We start from the raw sequence: 18,592 nt of genomic DNA on the forward strand, positions 1-18,592 counted from the left end.
TCATCCTTGACCTCAAGCTGTACTACAGAGCAATAGTGATAAAAACTGCGTGGTATTGGTATAGAGACAGACGGGTAGATCAATGGAATAGAATTGAAGACCCAGAAGTGAACCCACATACCTATGGTTGTTTGATCTTTGACAAAGAAACTAAAACCAGTGGAAAAAAAGAAAACATTTTCAACAAATGGAGCTGGCTTAAGTGGAGGTATGCATGCAGAAGAATGTGAATTGACCCATTCTTACCTCGTTGTACAAAGCTCAAGTCCAAGTGGATCAAGAACCTCTACATAAGATCAGATACACTGAAACTTGTACAGGAGAAAGTGGGGAAGAGTCTCGAACACATGAGTAGAGGGGAAATTTTCCTGAACAGAATGCCAGTGGCTTATGCCCTAAAATCAACAATCAACAAATAGGATCTCATAAAATTGCAAAGTATCTGTAAGGCAAAGGACACTGTCAATAGGACAAAACAGCAACCCACAGTTTGGGAAAAGATCTTTACCAACCCTACATCCAATAGAGGGCTAATATCCAAAATATACAAAGAACTCAGGAAATTAGACTCCAGAGAACCAAATAACCCTATTTAAAATGGGGGTAGAGAGCTAAACAAAGAATTCTCAACTGAGGGATCTCACATGGCTAAGAAGCACTTAAAGAAAATTCCAACATCCTTAGTCATCAGGGAAATGCAAATCAAAACAATCCTGAGATTCTATTTCACACCAGTCAGAATGTCTAAGATTAAAAAACAAAACAAAACAAAACAAAAAAACAAAACAAAACAAAAAAACCTCAGGTGACAGCAGATGCTGGTGAGGATGTGGAGAAAGAGGAACACTCCTCCATTGCTGGTGGGATTGCAAGCTTGTACAACCACTCTGGAAATCAGTCTGGCGGTTTCTCAGAAAACTGGCCATAGTACTAGTGAGGACCCAGCTGTATCAGTCTTTGGCATATACCCAAATGATGCTCCAACTTATAACAAGGACATATGCTCCACTATGTTCATAGCAGCCTTATTTATAATATCCAGAAGCTGGAAACAACCCAGATTTCCCTCAGCAGAAGAATGGATACAGAAAATGTGGTACATTTACACAACAGAGTACTACTCAGACATTAAAAACAATGACTTCATGAAATTCTTAGGAAAATGGATGGAACTAGAAAATATCATCCTGAGTAAGGCAACCCAATCACAAAAGAACACACATGATATGCACTCACTGATAAGTGGATATTAGCCCAAAAGCTGGGAATACCCAAGGTACAACACACAGACCACATGAAGCTCAAAAAGAAGGAAGACCAAAGTGTGGGTGCTTCAGTCCTTCTTAGAAGGGGGAACAAAGTAATCAAGGGAGGTATAGGGTGGGCAGGACTTGGGAAGAAGAGAGTTAAGGGAGAAGGGAAAAGGGGGAGCAAGATCAGGTGTGGGAGGAGACTGGGGTTGTACAGAGGGTCAGGAAATTGAACAGAGATGTGTAGCAATGGGGGATGGAAACTGGGGGTAGCCAACAGAAAGTCCCACATACCAGGAAAACAAGAGACTCCCAGAACCCAATGGGAATGACATTAGCTGAAATACTTAACAAAGGGGAGAGAGAACCTGTAGGGACCATATCCAGAAGGGTTGAGGGATGGGGCAACCCATCCTTCTCAAAAATTTAACCCATAATTGTTCCTGTCTAAAGGAAATACTGGGACAAAAAGTGGATTATAGAAGGAAAGGCCATCCAGAAACTGCCCTACCGGGGGATCCATCCCATAAGAAGCCACCAAACCCAGACCCTATTGCTGATGCCAAGAATTGCTTGCTGACAGGAGCCTGATATGGATGCCTCCTGAGAGGCTCTGCCAGAGCCTTACTGATACAGATGGGGATGTTCCCAGCCAATCACTGGACTGAGCATGGGGACCCCAATGTAAGAGTTAGGAGAATGACTGAAGGAGCTGAAGGGGATTGCAACCCCATAGGAAGAACAATATCAACCAAACAGTTCACCCCCCCCCCAAGAGCTCCCAGGGACTAAACCACCACGTGGAGTGACCCATGGTTCCAGGTGTATATGTAGCATAGGATGGTCTTGTCTGGCATCAAGGGAGGGTAGGCCCTTGGTCCTGTGAAAGCTTGATGTTCCATCATAGGGGAATCCTAGATGGTGGGGCCAGAGTAGGCAGGTGGGTGGGGCAGCCCCCTTGTGGAGCCAGGGGCGAGGGAGGGTAGGGCTGGGGTTTTTCAGAGAGGAAATGGGAAAGGGGGATAACATTTAAAATGTAAATAAACAAAATAACCAATAAAAATGTGTATTAAATAATAAAAACATCTTATATAATCCATACTGCTGATTCTTAAAATTTGAATTCATAGCCAATAGCCGTTTAAGTTATGTCAGAATTATTTTTATGTAATATTTCGTTTTCACTACAAGGTCTATCACAGCCCATATGCACTTAGGAACACTAAAGAGCACTTAGCAGTATACTTGGATGATACTTTCAATTTGGACACACACACACACACGCACACACACACTTAAAGATAAGAGAAATGTGGTACTGAGCCATGAAAAGAAAAAACCTCTTCAAGGGCTGGAAAGCTGGTTCAGTGATTAAAAGTTCCAACTCTTCTTGGAGAGTACTTGATTTAGGTTCTCCATACCCATGCATGCAGCTGTGGACCATCTGTAATTCTAGTGCCAGGGCGTCTGATACCCCCTTTTGGGCTTCCATGGTCACCTTCACCTGTGTGCACATTCCCACACACAGATACACATGCATAGTCATAATTTAAAATAACAAATACATCTTTTTTTAAAAGAGTAATTCCATTACAGTAGAATAATTAAAATAAGAAGCCAGAGTGTCATATCTGGGGAAATTTTTGGCTACTCTGAGAATGCCTATGAATGACCACGAAGTATCAGGAGCATTCATTGAGAGCTATGGAGACATTTTAGTGAAGGGATGAATTTGCTGGCACAAAATCACTGAGGTAGATATAGATTACAGATAGACAGATGACTATGGGTCGGTAGATAAGACAAACTGACTGATGAGCATATTATATCTTTGTGGCTCTTCTAGAAAAAGACATTCCAAACTGTTAGGACATGATTTTCTACGAAGCCCTCTCAATCATAGCCAGTGAGCTGAATGCAAGCTCAGCCTTACAGGGCCAGGTGGCTTTTTTTTTTCTTTTGTGCTGGAGACTGAAGCCATGGCCTCCCCATGCTAGAGAGACACTCTGTCTAGTGAGTCATATCCCACAACTGAGCACTTTGTGAAGTTTCTTGCATATCTTCCAGTTTGTCTTTCCTAAAGCTTTCCACTATGGGCAAGTTTTCTCACTGCTTTTGCACAAATTGGACTTTTCTCTCATTTGCCGATGACTGTATATTAACACTTATGGGAGATGGAGATGTGTTTTCCCCAAAATGTTGCTCTTCTGCCACTTGTTTTTCAGGTATAGCTCAAGCTGTTTCCAGAAGAACAGGCAATAGCGGGCAGCGTTGACATATACTGAAAGCTTTTGGTTCTTTTCTTGGCTCTACCATAAAAGATAATTTAAAAGATTCCTGAATAGTGTTATTTTTATTTTTCTGTTTTGTTATCAATTTCACATATAATGCACTCCAGTCAGTGTTCGCCACAGTCACTGTTGGCTTATGGACAAATCTGAGCACTGCTCACTAGTTCCTGTTTATCTAGATTATTTTAAAAATGCAGAAATAGAAGTGCAATTTCCATTGAATAAATATCCTTGATCCTCATGCCCCGCTCTTCTTCAGAAAGTGGAGGCCATTACTTTAGAGAGTTGTGATAGCAATTTGCTAACCAAATAATCAGTTTTGACACAGTAAACTGAAACATTACACCAGAAATTTCCTTGAACTGTCTGTAGAAACTCTGAAACTGTGGAACTGCCATTTCAAATGATTGGTCCTTTACTTGGCCAGACTAATCTGCTGTTTTTACTGTCACAACCACGTAAGGACACCAAAAAGATCTGCAGCTGCCTGACCTCAGCCATGCCCACGTTCTACTTAAATACTTGAATAAAAGTTGATTAATTAAAGGCAGACCAATATTTGGTCTGCACTTTCTGAGCAGGACATCTTAAATTACACCAGCAGAGGATATCACCTCAAGCAAGAAGGGGAAAAACAGCCAAGGGAGGAAAAGGAGCCTGGCTCGGGTAAGGATGCCCAAGGTGAGACTGCTGGTGACCTCTGATTTAGTATACAGCACCTGCTTCCTGGACAGATACCCAGCCCGTGCTTGCATGTTTTGAATAAAGTTTTCAAAAAGAAAGGATTTATTTATATTGGAACAGAAAGTTTAAGAACACTTTGAGTTTAGCTATGGTTTGTTCTACAAGGGTTCACATACTGGGTGGGTCTCAGTCTTCAAAAGAATAATGTTTAGAGATGGTAGAGCCTTTGAGAGGTTGGTCATAGAACCACTTCCCTTAGAAGGGACTAACTCCCATCTTGAGAGTCAATTGGGTCTCACCAGCATAGGGTGGATTGATAATTAAACAAAGAATGGGCTGTAATAAGGCAAGGTCATCGTATGTGTATTATCATAGGATTATAAATGGTGCTTAGGGGAAAAGAAGGAAGGTAGAGTTTCTGGTGGTACATGGAAGTAGGGTACCATCAAACGCTTAGCCCAGATGCTTTTAAAAGACTTATAGCAGAAATAGAGATGGCTTGGAGGGATGAGCTGCAGTCCGGTTGATCCATCCACAAAGTGTCCAGGTGCCCCTCAATTTGGCCATGTTCAGTTCATACATATTGTTTCTAGGCAGAGATGTCCATTCAGGGGAAGAGAGATAACAAGAAACCAGACCTTCCTCCTGGCACAAAAAGTTTTCTCAACTCACTTTCTCATTGTTCATGAAATTAATTATTTAAAAATTTGACTCAAAGGACACAGAAGCCACTGGCCTGTTGTTGTTTTGGTGACTTCTGGTTTGTTTGGGACTCTTAGCTATGCTCTTCTGAGATGAGAAAGCCATCATGGCTCTGAAAGACACCCCTATTCCTGTGTATGCATCATTGCTTTGTTCAGAGGCCTGTGATGTCACCCCCCCCCATATTCTGATGCCTTCCCTACACACAGGGACATGAGCTAAGCCTCAGATATTTTGTTAGCAACCTAAAGAGGACTATGAAAGAATCCATGCCTAGATGAGGAGTAGAACTATGAGTGAGTCAAAGGAGAAATTTTATCCAACTCGTTCTAAAAGATTTTGATATGGCTCTGTACAATGGTTGTGAGATATAATCCATTGAAGATATGGAACTCTGTCTTATATTTGGAGATGTGTGGGGTATGTATGTGTTACAATGTATGTGTGGAGGTCAGATGATAATTTTCAGGAGTCAATCCTCTTTTTTCCACCATTGGTTCTGGAAACTGACTTCAGATTGTCAGCTTGTCCAGAAAGGCCATCTTACTGGCCATTGTGGCCATTTACTTAAACTCAATGTTGATTAGAAAAAGGCACTTTCCTTTAGGGCATGTCATGGTCAATTTTCTGTGTCAGTTTGACCAGGATTGAGAATAACCAGGTAGCTGTTAAGAGGTCATTTTTGGCCTGCATGTACTTCTGCACCTACACATATGCACACATGCATATGTACCACACATACATTCACCACATAAATACACATCACATATTCATACATACACATGCAATCAGTAAAATATATGCACAGTACTGGTAAAGAAATTAGATCTAAAGGTTAACATATTCAGAAACTAGGACACAATCATTTTGAAAGAGAATATTGAAGAAGCAATTGTCCCACGTCCCACTCCCAACATTTTCCTCCCTGGATAGTATAGAGAATGAACATAAATCTTAAATCTCTCTCTTGGCACCTCTGACTTGGAGACAAATAAATTAAATTCTTATTATGGGTGTGTGCATGCCATATCTTATGTGTGGAGGTACAAATGACAATGTGTGTTGGTTCTCTCCTTCCATCTGGGTCCTGGGGTCCTCAGAGTTGGTGGCAAGTTCCCTTAACTCGGAGTTCAATCATCAGCATAAGACATTATTTTATGATTTTAAAAGTTCTTCTCTTTTACTCCTTGCTTGTGCCTTATTTCCTTGTATATTCTCTTGGGGTGATTAAATTGTTTTCTTCTCGTTGATAAATAAGTATTACATTAGGATTTACAAGCATTTTAACAGTTTCAAACATAACACAATCCATGTAAAGGAGACCTTTCTACCTTTGCTATTTTAGTTTGTATGATTTTAGGAACATGCAGAGTAATAAATCATGCCTAGGCAAAAAAAAAAAAAAAAAAGCCGTCTGGATAAAACAATTTTAAAAATAAATTTCAGTAATAAAAGTTAAAAAAACAGGTGATGAAAACAGATGTATCCTTTGTTTTGTATGAACCTCAAATTTTGTCAGATGGCAAAAATGAAGGATAAATTGGATTGAGTTCAACTCTACATTTGGCATGGAATACTAAGCAGAATTCCCCCCTCGAAGGAGAAGAAAATCAACGAAGTTTTTTATTTTTAAAGCAAGTATGGCTTAGACATATTTAAGGCCAGAACTTTCTAAGTCTTTCTCAAAAACTTGTTTGAACAAAAATGATTTAGGATTTAAAATACTAACCAGAGATCGAAAGGTAGCTTAACTACCTGTGGGATTTGAAAGAATAGTGTACTGTGCAAATTAAGTCTTCATTTTTGGTTGATTTTAAAGGGGAACAAGACATGGTCTTTCATCAAATAACCTTTTCCAATTTGTAATTATTTTCCCTGAAATAGAACTCAATATGGCCATGTTTCTGTCTCACAACCCCCAACCCCTTCTTGTTCGGGGTGGGAGTCTACTCACAGGCATCTTTTCATTACTTTGGTCCCTCCAAACGCTTACAGATCCTAAACCTTAGAGAAGGCCATCTAATTTGAGCTTCAAACATAGTGTTCTGATTGATAACAGATTTAAGGATTCTATAGTTCAGATTTACTCTCTAAAAACTGGGGGCTTGGGAATGTAGCCTCTGAAAGATAGACCTTTTGTGTGGACCCGGAATGTATTCCACTAGGCCAGAGTTTCCTCTCCCACACACAGCTCAGGGTCCCCTCTCATGTAAATGACCTCTCATTGGCTATCCTGAACAATGGGTCCACTATTTCTTTTGCTCTAATTAAACATTTTTTTTGAAAGACCACTGGGGACACAGCACTGAAAAACTTCTGGTAAACTCAAAGCCACACACCATCCTTACTCATACAAGGATTTACTGGGTGAATGAGGGCCAAAACAAGAGTGAGGGAAAGTGCATAATTAATGTGGACCATTTTGGGGAAAGATGCTGTTGTAGGTCCAAAATAGAAAAAAGAAGAAAGAGCGGGAGGAGGGATAGAGGGAGGGAGGGAGGGAGGAAGGAAGTGAAGGAAAGAGGTAGGGCAGAGAGAGACAGAGAGACAGAGACAGAGACAGGAACAGAAAGAGACAGAGACAGAGGCAGAGACAGCAAGAGGGAGAGAGGCAGAGAGGCAGAGAGCTAGAGAGAGACAGACTGAGAGAGAAAGAGGAAGGGAGAGAGAGAGACAAAGACAGAGAGAAGAGAGAGAGACAGAGACAGAGAGAGACAGAGAGGAGAGAGACAGAGAGACAGAGAGAGGCAGATTGTACTTGTTTTTTTTTTTTAGGTCAAAGAAATATGCATTTTTTGTTGTTGTTCATTAATGAAAGCAACAACATAGTAAAAATTTAACTTAGCAAACTATATCAGTTACGATGGAACTCGCCACAATTCACTCATCACAGGATGTGTTCTGCTCATTATATAATTAGATATAATGATACCCATTTTTCTTTGTACTCATTTCAAAACAAATAGCCAGACTATCAGTGGAAGTTGGGATATGACTTCCCAAGCACAAGGTAGATTTGGGTGAATACATTTTACTACTCAGAAGAATGAGGCAAAGAAGCCACATTGTTTTCAAATGTTTACCTTGGAATCTTGCCTATTATCCATTCAGCTTTGTCTGCTGCAGTTTATTAATTTTGTCCCATAGCAACTGTATTTTCACTGTGAGAGGCCTTAACTGAGTTAGCAGGGAATGAAGAAATGGATGGATAGATGAAAGCAAATTGCAGCTAAGAGGATGGAGCTGTGAAGGTAGCTACGATAACCGGAGAGAAAAACATTTGAAGAGCTCTTTTCTGAAGCAAATTTCCAAATTTCTCTTTCCAGATTGCTTTCCATGTATCTAAGTGTTGGCCGTTGAGTAAAGCTGTTCAGGAACGGCAAAATCATGGAACTGACATCTGGAATGGATGCAATGTCTGACCTCATCGTTTCTCCAAAGAAGAGCAGAGTCACCTCATGGTACCCAGGCTTCCACCGCACTCACTGTACGGGATACTAAAATCCATGCTTCTCGGCTCTGTGCTCATTCTCACTCCCTATGACGGAGACAGGTAAACCATTGCCTTCAGGAAACATCTGTACGGTTACTGCTTGCCTCCTTCCCCCTCCACCCCTTCAGATAATCTGTCTTTCCCAATCATGAAGGAGTTGGTGGTACCTGTGTTCTAAATGTTTATCTCCTAACAGCGTGTTGAAATTTAATTGCCACTCTAATGGCTTAATAGTTTTTTTAAGTTTGAAGGCGTAAGACCTTTAAGATGCGATGAATCTGTGAGGTTAGGATCTGCTCTTATCAATGGAACAGCGATGCTCTTATTTGGGAAAGGTTCCTTACAAAAGGACATATTTGGCATCTATTTGTCTTTTTGACCCCGTGTTTGGAAAGGTCAAACAAAAAGAATTTTGTAGTAAGTAATTACTTGCTCTCCCTTGATCTTGGGCTTCCCAGCTCTTGAACCGTGAGTCAAGAGTTTCTCTTAATTATTGATTAATCAGCCTCTGGTATTCTGTTATAGCAGTAAGGAAATTTACCGGAAAAAATTAAGCAACACTTAAAGAAGAGCTTATTTGGGCTTACAGTGCTGGGACTATGTTCCCTCCCAGCAGGAAAGACATGAAGGCAGGAGCAGGAGGCAGCTGGTCGCATGTCCATAGTCAGGAAGCAGAGACTGATGAACACTTGCGCTTAGCCTGCTTTCTGTTTTAATTCAGCCTGAGACCCTAGTCTCTGGAAATATACCCACTACACTTAGGGTAGGTCTTCCCCATCTAAACTAATCTAAACTAGACCTCCCAGAAATGCCCAGGCATTTGTTTCCATAGTGATTCTAAACCTTTCAAGTTGATCAGAGTGGACATACATTGCAGTGATGGGAGATTGAGAATTGCTCCTTTCACTTGTGTGAATGAACTGTTAGCTATTTAACCTGTGGGGTCCATGGCACACTGAAAATGGGAAAATCTCCTCAGTCCAATTCAATTTGTTGATTCACTGTTCTGGGGAATACTGACTTTCCATTCATCTCAGCTTTCTTAAAGGTAACCGTCTCGTCATTTGCCTATTTTTTTAACAAAAAGCAAACCAGTGTGAAGATGTGAGACATTTCCCACTGTGACTATGATTTCTTATGTGTATGCAATCATGCTGGACCATATAATGATGAACTATACAGTATGAAAACACTTCATGTGACAGGCATGTCTTTCCTTACAGGGCTTTAGTTCAGACCAGGTGAACCAGTACCAATCCTTCAACACACAACAAAATATAATCAACTTAAATGTTCTGAAAAACAAGAAAGGATGAAATGTAACGTCAGTTCAAAACTATATAGGCATAGATTTGCAGCGGAATGCATCTGTTTCCAGGTGCCCTCATATCTTTTAGAGAATACAAAAGGCTGTATGCAAAAGCGTCTTGGAGAAGCAAGTACTATGGTACACCTTGTGTTTCCTGTGGATATTTCCTTCTTCTTCCATAATTTTGTCATCTTACCAGCCAAATTAATAACATTGTCTCAAGCCTCCTATGTAGGGTCACTTCTTTCTTTTCTTTCCCAGTTCAAACTTCATAACAGAAAGTATAAAATTAAATTTCAGATTTCTGTTTACATCTCTCTTGTCCTATTCCCTATGGACTTCTCAAAGGCAGGGACCACCAGTTTTTCTTGATTTTTTTTTTATCACATTTAATAGGACTGGTGCTTACAATCAGGGAGCAAGGAATATCAGCACCTTTATATGAAAGATATATATTACACTTTGTTAGGAGTTTACTCTTACTATTATTAATAGCATGAGTTCTTTTCATAATATAATTATAATAGATATGCTCAGAGACTGGAGTGTTGTTGATTGTTTACCAATGGTGATGTGTATTCTTGGTTTTCAACCTGACTGCATCTGGAATTAACTAAAACCCAAGTGGCTAGGCACACCTGTGAGGGATTTTTCTTGATTCATTTATTTGAAGTAGAAATAAACACACTAAATCCAAATCTTTTCAGGTGAATAGATGCACCTTAAATCTGAGCCATACCTTCTGGTGGGAGCCGATACCAAGGACATGGTAGAAGGAGGTGCTTGCTTCTTTGCCTGCTTGCTCACACTCTTGCTGGAAGCTTCAGTCCTTCACTAACATTAGAGCCTACTTCTTTGGAACTCCAGTTTATACCAAAGACCAGCTGAGATGCATAGCCTTGTGGACTGTAAGCTACTCCAATAAATTACATTTATATATTTCTCTAGAGAACCCTGACTTAACACCTAATACACAGAGAGTTAGGTCCAATTCCCAGAAAAAATGAAAAGGAAGGAAGAAAAGTTATTTCTATTTCAGAAAAACAGATATCTTCTTAACCAACTGATGACGGTTTTATAGATTTAGAACACTGACAGCTGGCACCAACCAACAATTAACTTCTAAATCAAACAAACCCTACTTCTTCTTAACCAGGTTCACTATCCCTGGGGAAGCTGAGGTTTCTGGTCACAGCAGAAACCATTCCTCTAGTTTGACCATTACAGTCCTCATATTCTTCAGTCTTGATTTGCATACTGAAGGTGTCCACTGACTACCACCTCCACTCTGCAGGATGTTTTAGACCAGCCAGGAAGAGGACAGAAATCTGGCTCTCTGCTGCCTTTGTCATTCTTTTCCTTTCCCTCCTGAAACTCTTTTGGTAGGGCTTCCGGATGTCACAGAAATGCAACCCGGGCAAAATGTGTGTCATTTCTCTATTTGAAAAGTATCCATGACTCTGAGCCCAGAGAGGATGTAATAAGCATATCCTGGTGCTTGGCCAGGATATTCTAGCCAGTTAGAAAAACAAGACAGAGGGCACAGGGCTTACCGCCCATGACGGTTATGACTGAACTTTGGGGCAGGCCACTTGACCCTTCACAGGTGCAGCCTCGTGGTTGGCAGGTAAGGAAAAACAAGTGCTTATAGCATCCTTCCTTTAGCTATGAGAACACTTCATCTCTGTTTTTATGCATAGGTCAGCTGCCTTCTAGCTCTGGAAAGGACTCAAATACAGTGGCAGAGCATGTGGCAATGCTGGATCAGCGTTCTAAGACCAGGCTTAATGAGGATGTGCCTGGCAAAGAAAAGCAGCTTTAGTCCATCGACATGAGACTAAGATAGGTGAAGAGAACCCAGATTCTTATGACTTCAAAATTCAAGTTGGATTCTCAAGGAAAAAAAAAAGCAGTTCCTGAAGGAGTCTTTTTCATGTTTATTAATGTTAAGGAGAAGAGGTGTGGTAACTATGATACCCTTAAAAATGTACTGAGACCCCTTTGTATGGCCAAGGCTTATGAAATGAGCAAAACCTCCCAAAACGTGGAAAATCAAACAACATTCAATTTTTATTCTCCTTGGACAAGACTATGACCCCACTTTGGATTCAGTTTAACTCCCTTTACATCTTTCTAATGAGACTTTAGAGCTAGTATTTGCTATGAACACATGAATTACGGTATTGTCGGTGGGGAGCTGAAATCACCTGCCATTTGTAGAATGCAGTGCATTTCCAGTGTCCTAAAAACTAAAGGTGAAACCCATGAAATATGCCCTTTTTGTTACTCTTATTTTCTCCAGGAATAATATGTAGCATTATAAATATTAATATACAGCAGACATTGTATAGAGTAGTTGCTTGTTTAAAAAGGGTGGTAATCAGCTCTGCCCTCAATCTCTAATGATGCCTGTTGTCTCTGGTGATTTGTTTTAACTTTTCACTCATAGTTTGACTTCTCCCACATATACACATCCATTCAGCCTTATAGCACCTATGACAAAACCAGCCATTTACATGACTGCTTTCATCCCCAATGAAAAAGGATCAGACAACAAGAGGGTCAAAAAGTGCTGTCATCTGTTGGTTGTTTATTATTTTCTAGACACTGATTTGCAGTTTACTTCATTAAACTCTCACAACAAACGTATGACCTGACTAATGTCACCAATTCACAGTTTGAAGATGAGGAAAGGGAGTCAAGAAAAGTGGTATGAACTTAGCCAAGGCCAAATAGCCAGTAAGTGACTGAGTTAGGATTGAAACTGAGGTAGGTGGGCATCGGATCTCACAGTCTGCACCTGATACAGTGCAAATGGCTGCAGAGTACGTATGCAAGTTCATTCGTGAGACATCCTTGCTGGTGACCATCACACTGTCTACAGAGATGAATGGATCCCTTGCAGCTATAATCCTGAGAATTTTTCAGTCTGGGACTCTTAGTCACACATTTTTATATTCCATTCAGAATTGTCTTTCATGTGGGTTACCGATCTAGGATGCAGGGTCCTTTGGTATCATAGATGGCCATGTCTTTAACACATGCTTTCTGGATATTGGTCCGTGTCCTCACTTTGTCACTTTTCACTTGTTAGATACCAGGGATAAATTGTATAAGTTCTGAATTTTTCCATCCTCCATGTTAATATCATATCACCCTCCATTTTTAAATGATTCCTCCATTTATTGAATTACTATAATAAGAGAGATTGAACCTAGGACAATGCTATTTACCTGATAGCATTGTACTATTAGCCCCAGACCTCACCTTACTTTTCATTGATTCTCTTTCTCTCTCTCTCTCAAATATATATATATATATATATATATATATATATATATATATTACATATATATGTAACAATGTGATTTGATTATTTTCCTCTCTTGTTATAACTATATCCCATATATGAATTAGAGGATGATGTTTTCAAACAAAAGTTCAAATAAGAATCCAGCATTCAAATCATTAATTAATAGTACTCTTGGGTACTCATTCATTCTTTAGTTCACAAGTGAATTCAGGTGGTGATCTAATTAGCATTCACTGTCAAGCCAAGAACTTGACAGAGTCAAGAATCTTCTCTAAAAAGTGCCCTGATGAATAACTGTTTTTATCAGGTTAGAGTTGTCTTGATTATTAATTGATGCAGGAGGGCCTAGTCCACTGTGTGCTCTCCTTAGAGAGTTGGGCTTGATTGTATAAGAAACTAGCTAAGCATGAGCCCATAAACCAGAAAGCCATCCAGAAAGCGAGTTAGCGAACAGTACTGTTGCTTGATTCTTGTCTATAAGTGTCTGCCTGGAACCCCTTCCCTGACTTTCCTTAACGATGAATTATGACCTAGAAGAGTAAGACATACTCCCCAAGCTGCTTTTTGGTCAGAGTGTTTTATCACAGCCACAGAAGAAACTACAACAGGTGGATACGAGATGACTCATATTCTCTGGACTCTCAGACCCTGGAGGAGAAACAGACCTGGCTCAGCAAGTATATATAAAGTGTATCCCTAGTGTTGTGGGAACATAAACTATGGTGACTCACTTTCCTAAGGAAGCTTTTAAGAATTCACATAAGGGACAACATTTGATCTATGATAGGAAAGTTAAGTAGGAGAGGCGGGTAAGACTATCCAGTCAGAACAGATGTATGCTGAAACAAGGTGTATTGAGGGAAGTATTAAAGTCTACAGCAGGAGTCAAGAGACAAGAGAAACTTAGAAGCAGAGGCTGGGGTGGGCTGAACCAAGACAAATATTTTGGTAGTTTCCTATAATAGTAGATGAATCTAGAGAAGAGAAGTGGGACCATGTTATCTTTGGGAATAGAAGAGGTAGCCCCAGGAGAGATGCAGTGGAGTCGGAAGAAGCCCCCCTCACTGGCCTTCTCCACCATAGGCAGGGTTATTATGTTGCAGATGCTGCTGCCTCGTTGTCTGTTGAAACTGAACAAGCACTTGCTACAGGACAGGTACTTAGACAAACTGCCCCATTGTATGCTTAGGGATGGGTCCTGAGGAGCCATTAAGAAGTTATTTCTGCTGTTATGGGGTGTTTCACCTCAATCTTTTTTTTTTTTTTTTTGGTTTTTTGAGACAGGGTTTCTCTGTGTAGCCCTGGCTGTCCTGGAAATCACTCTGTAGACCAGACTGGCCTTGAACTCGGAAATCTGCTTGCCTCTGCCTCCCAAGTGCTGGGATTAAAGGCGTGTGCCACCACCGCCCGGCTAACCTCAATCTTCTTAAGGAAGGGGAAAAAGGACCCTTATATTTTTTGCTATGGTTAGGATGAGTTTATTAAATGACTATTTTTATGTGTTTATTTACTTCAACTGAATATCCCAAAGGAGGAAAGTAAATTCCCAAAGGATGGAAAACTGATAGGCTCTTTACTGGGTGGAACAGGGCTGCCCACGGAGCATGTTGCATGTTTCTCTGCCCTGGTACCTTCCACTTGAACTCTCCATGCAATAAGTATGATTCAGACGCAGGCCTAAGCTTGGAGATGGTCTCCCACAATGACCCAAGCACAACACAGCAACTTAGCATGCTCCATTTTAATTTGGCCAAAAAAGGTTTCCAAGTTAAAATTTCGAGACCAAGGAAACAGGGTTTATAGGATTTTTGTGTTTGGCTGTATGCACACAACTTCCTTCTGCTGGTCAATACAGATAGGAAAATTGTGGTGCTGCTGTCAAGCTGTTGAAAGTTTGCCCAACCAGATGGACCCTGATTTAACAGACAATCACATCCAGTCTGGTTCTTAGCAGCCATCTAAGATCTTATGCCTGGCCTCGCACAGACACAGAAGGTTAGACATGAGCCTATTAATAACATTTAACTCTACCCAATGGCCATCTCAGGTGATGACTACATACTTTCTGGAGGCTACTGCTAGAATTTAGACAGTAAACAGGGACCTAACAGGAGGCTCTCTCCACTCAGCTTCAGTTTATACATCTCAGAATTTGGAATAAGATCCGGAATTTGGTTTGACATTTCTGTTTTTCTATAATCTTTTGTATTATAAGCTGATACACTGAAGTCTTGAATAGAATGGAAATGTTTACTTGGATGTCAAAGGGAAAACTTCTAATTAAGTTAGTTTTAAATAAGATCAAATATAGGCTCAATGAGAGTCTCATGGGGTCAGGGCTTACAAAGGTCACATGACTGTCTTTATTGAACACCCACAATCATCCCATGTCTTATGTATTCACTTGCCCCACCGGTTTCCTGTGTCCTGAGTCCTCTACACAAGGAGCAGTGGAGCAAAGATGTTTGCTTCTCCCTTTATATTATTTTCTCATAGGTGCCCAGGATGCTCTATTGGATGTCTGTCTTCATGCTGATTCTCCACGTGTCTTAGTGAAATCTTTGTTTCTTTTTTGAAAGAGCCTTGATGAAAATGCACAGGCAGATGCCTCCAGCTGATCAGTGCTAGCCTTAGACAGTGTGGCAGTACAAGCTTGTCTTTATGGAGAAGACCAAATACATTCAAACTCAGCAGTAGCTCAGAGCTTATTCCTGAGACACAGGAGCTGGAGAATTTGTTAAAATTTCAACTTTAAAGCTAATCAATGGCTTTGGAATGGTATTATTTTCAATAATAGGAATACGGAGGAAGGAACATTATTTCTGAGGAGAGGTTGCTTGGCATTTGTAGAAAACCCTGTTAGGCTGGTCCTAAATGAAATGCAGCAATGAAATAAAAGAAATCAGAGCTAGAAAGGAAGTGACCCTAAGTAAAGCTATTTCTTTTAAGAGAAAAAGAAAACAGACTCAGAGAAACAAGACAACCTGACCAGCTACACAGAGACTATGGCTGGTCTTTCATGACTCTTGTTTATCTTGATTATCTGGGATTACCATTGGGATCAGGACCACAGATAACAGTGTCTTCAGTGTGTAGGTACTACCTACCATGATCAGATTTATTCTATTTAGTTAATGACATGTTAAAAAGAAAAACAAGATGATGTTGGATTGTCTGGAAGAGAATTTCTATTTTTCTTCCCTTTTATGTTGGTTGAGATTCTGGCTTGATGGGTGGAGATGGTATCTTATTCCATGAGATGGAAACCATATGCTGGTTTTGCTCATGGATAGCAGAAGACACAAATGTACTAGTACTGTACTAGTGGGTTTGGTATCCATGTATTCAACCAACTGAGTCAATATTTGAGAAAAAATCCATCTTCCCTGAACACATACAAAGGTGTTTTTGTCAGTTTTCTAAACAATATAGTATACCACTACACATAGAGCATGTTCAGTGTGATAGGTATTTGTATATTATCTAGAGATGGTTTAAACAATATGGAAAGGTGTTATGGTTTTATGGCAACATTTGGCCACTTGTCATAGGAACTAAGAATATCTATTGATTTTGTATCCTTGGAATCTTGGACCTGAACCTTTAAGGATACAGAAGGAAAAACGTACACTTTGGGTTTTCCATAGCCACCTCTTTCTTCCTTTGCATACTCAGAATCACACCAATGTCACACCCACTCTTTCTTAATTTAGTGTTAGATCAGCCAGTGATGTGGATAGCATTTTTTGTTTGTTTTGTTTTTCACTGAATATGTTTTAAAGAGAAACTTAGCCACCTCCTGCATGTATTACTGCACATAAGTGAACCATAAATGCACTTATGATAAAATAATTACTACTTTGTGCAAAAGGGTACAGTTTAAAATATTTCTCACACATCTAAGGCCTATGTATGTATGTATGTACGCATGTATGTTTTTATGTATGTATGTATGTATGTATGTATGTATGTATGTATCTATCTCTATCTATCTATCTATCTATCTATCTATCTATCTATCTATCTATCTATCTATTTTCTGGTCCTTTCAATGAACTACAAGGTCAACAGATTCTGTCAAAAAGTATCAGAACCCATGGACCCAGAGTTATGGATGGTTTGTGAGTTATCATATGGGTTCGTGGAATCTAACCTGAGTCTTCAAGAGCAGCCAGTGTTCTTAGTACCCATGCCATCTCTTCAGGACCTCTCTGATTTTTTTAGAAAACTTTATCTTATACAGAATCAAGGCACTATATTAGATGAACTATGGGATTCATTAAAATATTGGGCAATTTAATATTTATTTAATTGATAGTTGTGTGTAGGTCTGCTAATTAAAAACTTCCATTTTGTATTTACTCTTATTTTTAATAGATAAATTAAAATTCTGAATCCCAATGTCAAGTCAGCAGAGACACAATTCCTATGTGTTTTCATGTGCCCAGCCTTTAGAAGCTGGTCTCCTAGATGCACTCTTCATTGTTCAATACCTACAAAGTCTGATGGAGTTCTACTGCTCTTGCAAGACTCCCTTATGCAAATATTTACAGTAGAACTTTTAAACATCCACAAACATGCATTTCCCTCTCCCAAATAACATCACCCAGAGTGCTTGGAGCACTTTATGACATGGTGTCTCTGAGACCTACCTGCTCAGTCTCCTGGGCTAAGCACAGCTACAGCAGGGAATGTGATGAGCCCCTGCTAAGAGTTGTTGGTGTTACAAAGTGGTCTTGAGTATGTCAAAATGTTTTTTTTTCTATTTTACTCCTATTTCTACATCAAGGGACACACTAGCAATAGAATCTTAATTCTGGAATCTTCTACAGACCCTTGTTACATTGATCCAGAGGGTCATGGTGACACAAAAGTTTCAAAAGAGACATGGACTCTCAGAAATGCCTGGACAATTTTGGAGGTTAGAGATGTTTCTAAAGGATTCAAGGAGACAGAAAGCAAAGAAGGACACAAGGAAGGAAGGGAAGTAAGAAGGAAGCCACAAAGGAAAAGAGGAAGGAAGGAAGGAAGGAAGGAAGGAAGGAAGGAAGGAAGGAAGGAGGGAGGGAGGGAGGGAGGGAGGGAGGGAGGGAGGGAGGGAGGAGGGAGGGAGGGAGGGAGGGAGGGAGGGAGGAAAGAAAGAAGGAAGGAAGGAAGGAAGGGAGGGAGGGAGGGAGGGAGGGAGGGAGGGAGGGAGGGGAGGAGAGTTGCCAAACTTACTTCATCCACATGACCAACAGCACCAAAGATCCTTGCCATCTGTCCAGTGAGGTAGGGGAATTGCTCTGCAATCTCTTTCAGCATCGGGAGGAAACTGTTCAAGGCCAGTGGCTCATGGCCTGCTATTTCTATGAGAATGTTTAGGATGATGTCATTATAGGTTGAATCCTTCAAATTTCTGATCAGGAAAGGAACACATTTCTGAACCACCTACACAGAGAGAGGAGAGGAGGGAGGGAGAAAGAAATGATAAAGAGAAATGTTAGTCAAATCAGAATCACTTTCCAGAGAAACCTTTGTTGAGATAGTCTCATACTGTAGCCTAGCTAG

General features: G+C 40.2%; 1 protein-coding gene across 4 annotated transcripts in view; it reads right to left on the reverse strand.

Annotated features, from left to right (window-relative positions):
• The window catches only part of Veph1 (ventricular zone expressed PH domain-containing 1), a 243,417-nt gene that overhangs the window by 133,656 nt on the left and 91,169 nt on the right, over positions 1-18,592 (reverse strand). For 3 of the 4 annotated variants that reach the window (NM_145820.3, XM_006502143.4, XM_006502142.4), the window contains exon 6: positions 18,263-18,472. In NM_145820.3, the coding sequence (NP_665819.2) occupies positions 18,263-18,472 (210 nt within the window). Of the gene's footprint in view, positions 1-18,262; positions 18,473-18,592 lie in introns of those variants that run through there. The other variant, XM_011240244.3, reaches the window with a different exon arrangement.

Source organism: Mus musculus, chromosome 3 (assembly GCF_000001635.26).
Source record: "Mus musculus strain C57BL/6J chromosome 3, GRCm38.p6 C57BL/6J".
Taxonomy (NCBI): Eukaryota; Metazoa; Chordata; class Mammalia; order Rodentia; family Muridae; genus Mus; species Mus musculus.